Source organism: Gossypium raimondii, chromosome 13 (genome assembly GCF_025698545.1).
Source record: "Gossypium raimondii isolate GPD5lz chromosome 13, ASM2569854v1, whole genome shotgun sequence".
NCBI lineage: Eukaryota > Viridiplantae > Streptophyta > Magnoliopsida > Malvales > Malvaceae > Gossypium > Gossypium raimondii.
Window position 1 is genome coordinate 32,800,097 of NC_068577.1, and position 7,582 is coordinate 32,807,678.

General features: G+C 33.7%; 1 protein-coding gene across 1 annotated transcript; it reads right to left on the reverse strand.

Annotated features, from left to right (window-relative positions):
* Positions 1-2,775: 2,775 nt before the first annotated feature.
* Positions 2,776-6,936, reverse strand: LOC105782552 (hypothetical protein). Its single transcript, XM_012607353.2, has 7 exons — positions 6,742-6,936; positions 6,084-6,160; positions 4,931-5,491; positions 4,195-4,770; positions 3,896-4,108; positions 3,478-3,624; positions 2,776-3,368 (listed from the first exon to the last, which is right to left on the reverse strand). Exons 1-7 carry the CDS (start codon positions 6,755-6,757, stop codon positions 3,138-3,140), a joined length of 1,821 nt encoding a protein of 606 aa, XP_012462807.1. The 5' UTR covers positions 6,758-6,936; the 3' UTR covers positions 2,776-3,137.
* Between the last annotated feature and the right edge of the window lie 646 nt (positions 6,937-7,582).

The window sequence follows — 7,582 nt, forward strand, 5'->3', positions numbered from 1 at the left end:
TCTAATCACCATTCATTTCACTTGATACCTAATCAATTCATAATGTCATTAAATATACTATACTTATTCATTTTCTAATATCAACATTTACATATATATACATAGTCGATTGCATATATGCATTTCAACTATTCCTGAGCATATTAGCTCTTTCGTACTTAATCGGGCCCCAAGGCTCGTTTTCAATTCATTTATCATATTGCATTTCAATTTCATTTACCATTGCACATATCATTTAATCAATTCATATGTTTATAACTCTATTAACCAGACATGGACTCAGAACAGATACGCAAATCTGTCACCTCGGGTTGTCCAACAACGATAACGCTAATATATACATACTACCACCTTGGGTTGCCCGACAACGATGGTTTTCACAACCTGTTAATTTTGTCACCCCGGGTTGCCCAGAAACAATGACTCTATATGTTTTTTTCCTACCCAAAAGTTAGTTGATCACCCAAGTAGTTTACCCTTAAAAAATTTAAGGTGTAATGCCGTAATTACCCATCCAATTCTATCTTTTCCAACTTAGCTGCTGCAAAATAAGACACTATTCAAAATTCTGCAATTATAATGCTTTAGGGGACGACTTTTAGTTATGGTATAGATGTTAGCAGCTTTTAATTTATGATTTTTGAATTTCTAAATCTTCTGTTATCCTGTTGTCTATATAAACTATATATGAAAAGAATGTCCAAAGGTTTAGAATTGTGAAGATTATTATGGCTGGTTGGGCTGTGGGTCGGCTATTGAAGGGAAGAAACTAGAGGAGACTAGGGAAAGAAAGAGAAAACACAAAAGTCTCATTAGGTTTTTTATTTTATTTTATTTACATTATAGGAATTTAGTCAATTTTCATTTTTATCTCTCTATTATTTTAAATTTAAGATTTAATTTTATATTTTAATTTTAAACATAATTTAATTTTATATTTTATAATATTATTAATTAGTCCAAATAATTAATATTGTTAATTATTTTATCAAATTTTTATGTGAATTAAAAAAACATTATGCTAAAAATTTATTTGGGCATGTTAAGTTGGAATAAGTGTTTAAAATTATTTCCGCTACCAAAATCATGAAGGTTACTAATTATTTAGACTAAATAATGAAATCTCTTTTTCTCTTTTATCAATCATTATAAGATAATGATAAATTTGCAATTTTGCTCCCTCTACTATGCTCAAATTTAGATTTAGTCTTTATATTTTAATTTAACACAATTTGATCATCTACTTTTACAATGATATTAGTTAGTCCAAATAGTTAGCATCCTTAACCATTGCGATTAAAACGATGATGCCAATTAAGAAAAAAATCCTAAGAACTTTTCTCTTTTTTTCTCCAAGCCGTTTGCTTCTTATCTTTAGTTTTGCTTAGCGGCGGTGTCAGCCTCTAGGCTGGTTATCACCCGCCTTTTTCCTCTCCTATCAACCCTTTCTTTCTTTCTTCTTCTCATTCACTATACATGTCTTCTTTCTTTTAAGTTTGCAGATCTATTATGTGAGTAATTTTGTTGTCTTCACAAGTTGTGACGAACAAATGATGATGCCTGCTGTTCGCTAAAACTCCACTGGCCACCAATAGTTTTTCTTGGAAAGTGGGTGGCTCTTCGTCAACTTCTTAATTTGTTTCTGATTTGAGAATATTTCGGAATAATAAATTATTTCACGTGTTGATTTGGACCCGTGTTGTCTTAAGTTTTGTATGTTTTTTGTTTATTTTTCATTGTTTAATAAGTCTTCAATTTTAGAAGTTTTTGTCTACTCTTGTAGCACGCTTTTTAGTCTTGATTATGCATGTAATTTTAGTTTTACAAGTGACTTTAGGGATGATTTTGTTATTGTCCTCTCTAATTTGGTGAATGCTCGATTCTTTTGTTGATTTTTGCTCATAGCTTTGGACCATCCAAGGCTGATTTCATTATCATATTAAGTGCTTGCAATCACTCCAGGTATGTCGTCCTTGAGTTGTGACAAAGTAAATTGTCAACGTGTTATAATGTTCTATTGATGTTGAGGCTAAAACCTTTGTTGTGTCCTTCACCATCTACGACGAGTGTTTGCTATTTTTTTCTTTTTGAATTGTATAGTTTCATTCATTAAATGAATTAATGAATTTACCTTTCAAAAAAATAAAAATAAAAACCGATGATGTCAACTTCTGTTAAAAGCACCATTCTAACACATACAAAATATATTTCTACATAATAAGTTGAAACATATATTTTAATAAAAAATCAATCTCACTATTTTAACAAGAATAATTAAAGGTGTCAACTATTCGACTAACTAATAATATTATGTAGAGGAACCAAATAATGTCAAATTAAATTATAAATACTAAATCCTAAATTTAAACATAGTATAAAGATTTTAACCATAATTTGACCTAAAACAATTAATTCCAAATACAATACTTAGTCATTTGATTTAATAAAAAAATCTTATACGTATTTTAAAAAATAAATTATTTTTAATTTATCTGCGAGCGAGGATAGTAAGCTAGTTATTGTTGAGACTTGGGTTTATACTTCTCTAGCATAAATTAGAATGTGCTTATTCATTCCATTCTCATCTGCTTTAAGGGTGACCTCGCCTCTCATGAATATCGTGATCCCTTTTATTTTTAATCTGAAACAGGAGATTTTAAGTAAACAATTGTGTATTTTATATTTTAAGAAATACATAATATTTATATTGAACAGTCAGATTCTGCCCCACCCTCCTAACTTGTTAAATTCTCTAAATTATTGGTTTTACATCCGTCACATAACCACATAATTTATACATGAAAATCATTCGTGTACAAAAACACAAGCAGACCACCTTCTAAGAGTAATCATATGAGCATGATCTTCCAAATTGTCGTAATCAAATACCAAACAGGACTATCTTCTTTCTCATTGCCTTCTCTTTCTTTCTTCTTCTTCAACTCTTTCTCATTAATAGAAACAAAGGAAACAGATTAAAATCACAAACAAAATGAAAAAATCTCAATCGAGATTGTCTCACGATGCAACGCTTAATTGCTACGAGTAAAGGCTGATCGGTAGATATGAATTAGCTAAGCTTGTTAATAATAACCATCCCAAAACTACAATTCTATTCTATAATCTAAGAAGCCAAATTAGCAAGCATTCCCTACACTAACTGCTTTTGTGGGGTTGTCGTCTTCAGTTGCAGCAACCGATCCATTCGCTTCTACGGGTTTCATATTTCCATTCTCACCTTTCGATGCAACAGTTGGTTCTTCTATCAAAGCTGCCTCTACGGATTTTTCCAAAGTCTCATTTGCTATTGCTGCACTTTTTTTGTTATCAGTTACAACATCTTTAGGCTCCCCACTTGAAACCTGGATCTGAAGAATATAAAGTAACTAATATTTCAGCAGTTTATGCAAAGCCAAACAAAAATGGACAAAAAGCAAGTTAAAAGCGGCACAAGATTCAACCAAGAGTTACAAATACCTGTTTTTGTGACAGCTGATGTTTAGTCTTTTTTTCTTGTATTATCTTTTGACGAGCCTCGTAGAATTCAAAATCGTCGAGAATGCATGTCTTACTGGAATGATCCTTAAATATTTTGAGAATTTGAACCCCCTGCTCAAAATTTACCTATAGCAGCCACAGACCATTTCACAATAAGAAGGACGAAAAGAATCACGAAAAGGAGAAATATATAACCTATGCTGCTCTGCCCTCAACTACCAGTGCCTAACACCCGTATCTGGCACATATCAGGGTATGGACATGGGAGCATGATTCTCTGAATATATAAAATAACTTAGAAAATTGACCCATTTTGAGTATATACCCATACCCGACATTCATACCGAAACCGAGTAATATGGTAAATCATATGCACACAAATATACACAGAAAATACCTCTTGGGTGTCCCTACTATTAGTAACAGGCTTGTTCTCATTGTTCTCAAGTGTTATGTGCCTCAATGAAGTGTTCGGCACATCCTTAATGATGTGCCACTTCACAGGGAAGCAACCGGTCCACTTGTCTTGTTGCCAATATTCTACAGTTTTGTTAAAATCAACAGGGCCCACCATCTCTGCTAATCCGACAAATTGTCCACTGGTATTAACCTGGAAACAAATCAAGCTTTAGAAAAATTCAAGTAAATCACGTACTGACTAAATCAAAACAGAGGATAAATGGTAATCATACTCACCGAGAACAATAAAAACACGGGACAGATATCAGGGTTCCCCTTGGTCTCGTGAAATGCTGCATCAAGTTTCTTGTTGCCAGTAGATGTACTGGCCCACACATTGTATTTGATACTTTTGTGGACATCATCCTCACTATAGGATTTAATGATAAAGAACTTTGCATCTGAATAGCTCTCAGGAAAATCTTCTTTATTATATTGCTCGATATCTGGAACAAGAGAAACGTTGTTCTCCTTGTCGCTCTCTGTCAGTGGAAGGTTCGGTTCTTTGACAGCTAGTGTTGCAGCTTCGACACCATCCTGACTCCTATATCCTTTCACTCTAGGTCCTTTGTTCAGCTCATTTAAACCATTCATACTTTCTTTTCCATAACCACGACCCTTAGATTTGATGTTGTTACCAACAGGATACCACCCTAGTCCTTTCTTCCAGGCATCATAACCATATGATCCAAAACCAGAACCACCTCTAATGGCATTACCATAGTGATCATAGGTCATGTTGCTAGGGTACATGTGGTTCATGTATCCATATGCTTGGGCCACACCTGATGATGGCCTTGCATTGTGCAAATTCTGCATTCAGATCACTCAAACAATTAGGCCAATTGACAATGACATAATTGAGACTCTAAAATCTTTTATATATCTAGGATATACAATCTACTTAAGCAGTGCATGTGTCCAGACTCCAGACTAGAATTCGGATCTAAGTAATGAAGCAGTTTGAACATACCATAACATGAGGGAAATGGTGAAGGTTCTGATTCCTGCCCGATGAGGCGTTGTTCATATATGAGGAGAATCCACCATGTGCAGCATGTTTTGATTGCCCATTAGAAGACATCGACATATCTAACCATGGAATTGTTGACTGAATCCCATCATAGCTAAAGCCTAGGGATAGATTACCTGTTGCCAAGCCTCCTCTTTTGTAGGAAGCATTCGGATTTAATGAGGAGCTTTTGAAAGTTGATCTCAATGAACCTGATCCGCTATTACCACTCAAGCCCCCACCATTTGTGATAGTACTTGTATTTCCCTTATTTGTTTCAATGGATAAGGAAGCTTGATCACCTACGCCAGAAGTTGAAACCTCAACTTGAGAAACATTGGCTTGACTAGTTTGAGGCAGTGGCTGGTAATAAGGACTTGGATAGTGGTATTCTTGCAGAGCATGAAGTTGACCGTCATGTCCCATAGCAGGAAGAGGTGAACTGGGCATAGAATACGCCCCATATGGCATATAACCATAAGTCTGCTGGTACACATACGAGCCATTATCACCATAAAGATCCTGCCCATAAACATTAAGCTTATCAAATACGATACTCGGCCTAATCAATCAACAAAAAATTAGTCACGTTAAACAAACTCCATAACATCTAAATGTTATAATCAAACCATCATACATTGATAATCACTGCAACATATATTCATTAATCTCTCAATGAATTATGAATTATTCTCATCACCACTTATCAAACATTATAATCTTTGAGTTAATGGCATGCAGTAGGATTTACTTTACTCCAACTCTTCATTTTAATTGAGGTATCCATGGCCGAATCTAGACCAGAAAATAGAGATATGACATTCTAAAGATCCTCCAAATACATGGAAAACTTAAAAGAAAACTGAACACACCCTTGCCAGAAACACACCCATATTGAACGCTGACATCCAAATCCGAGTAACTTAGGATAACAGCAAACATCTTTACCGACACAAAGAGGACAATAACTAGTGTATACAGGTAACCAAGAAACCAACTTCAATTAAGAGGCTTGAATTGCACAGAATAAAAAAAAAAGAATAACCAACTAAATAAAAACTAGAACTTTAATCAACAAGGATAAGAAATAAGCATCTCACAATATAGGCATTACCTTCTTTACGGTATCGGGAACTTTTGCAGTCACGGCTTGTGAATCTAGAGACAATTTCCCTAGTGAATCTGCAAGTTCTGTGATTATAGATGTAAAGGATAAGAACAAAACCGAGAATTTAAAAATTGGACTTTACAACTTCTCAGATATATCAAGAGCACATCACTTAAAGCAACAAAGATCCAGATTTTAAGCTAACAATATCATATAAACAATCCAATAATTGTATATTAATCTACAAATAGCATCATCAAAGATTAAACACATCATTCATAAGCTTCCAAATCCCTCAAACCTAAGCATAAACCAACTAAAAGACCTTTCTAGTAAAAACTAGTAAGCCCCATCTAGAAAATTACATACAAACCTCAACAGCAAAGATCCAAAGATAAAATACATTCAAATTCGTGACTTCAAGAATCAACCAAATCTAAATCCCCAAAAAGAACTAGTAGAAACCAATAGGAAAAGACAAAACTTTTGAATAAACCCCACTAAAACTCATACAAAAAATCAAATACCTCCTCAAAACAACAAGGAAATCCTTAAAACTAAAAAGGAAAATACTAAGAAGCAATAAACAAAGAGAAACAAGGATAGTTATCCAGAAATCTACGAAAACAAAACATGCCCAGGGGAGCAAAGTTAGAAAGGATACGATCAGAGTTGGCCATGATCAAAATCAAGGGTGAAGACTTAGAGAGAGAAGAAGGAGAAGAAAAACCCTAGACTTGTAAACACTAGGAAAGTTGGGGAAAGAAAAGAAGAAAGGCGTGGAGAAGGGGTAGCCGCCAAAAACCCAAGAGCTTTGGGAGAGTGGAGGGTTTAAGAGTAGACTAAACAATGTTATATTTTATTGCACCAAAATATGACACCTATTTTATGGCCTTTTTCTGAGACTAGATTTTTTTGGCTTTAATTACTCAAATAGACAAACAATGATTCAAATGCCTCCATGTCTCCACTTCCAGATCAGGATATTTCGTTTCTTTTCATTTTTCTAATTTTGTAATATTAATTCGTTTGATGATGGGCCTTTTTTTCTTCCTATGAAACATTGTCTGCTTTTAATTTAGTGGGTTTGGTTTTAAATTGGGCCAAGGCCTTAGTTCACATAAAACAAACATCTTTTTTTTTAAAAAAATAAAAAGAATCCTAATATATACCTTATTATTTATCAAACAAGCTTTAATTTTGACCCTTTGTTTATAAGAATAAAAAGATGTAGGTTATGAATTCAGAATTTAAGTCAATACAAGATTTAAATATAAGTTCTTTTGTTACTTTATTTGTGCTTTAGTAGACAAATTTTGATAGTTTTTTTTTTATATTTTACAGAAGACAATAAGAATGAAAACCCAATAAGCTAAAGAGATAGGAAGGTTAAGGCCGGCGGTGGCCAATTCTGCCTACTATTTGACTTCACGTTAAATTCAATTATCTTCGTATGATGCTTTGATCATCACCATGTGCTGCATCAAAGACTTAATATCACTAAG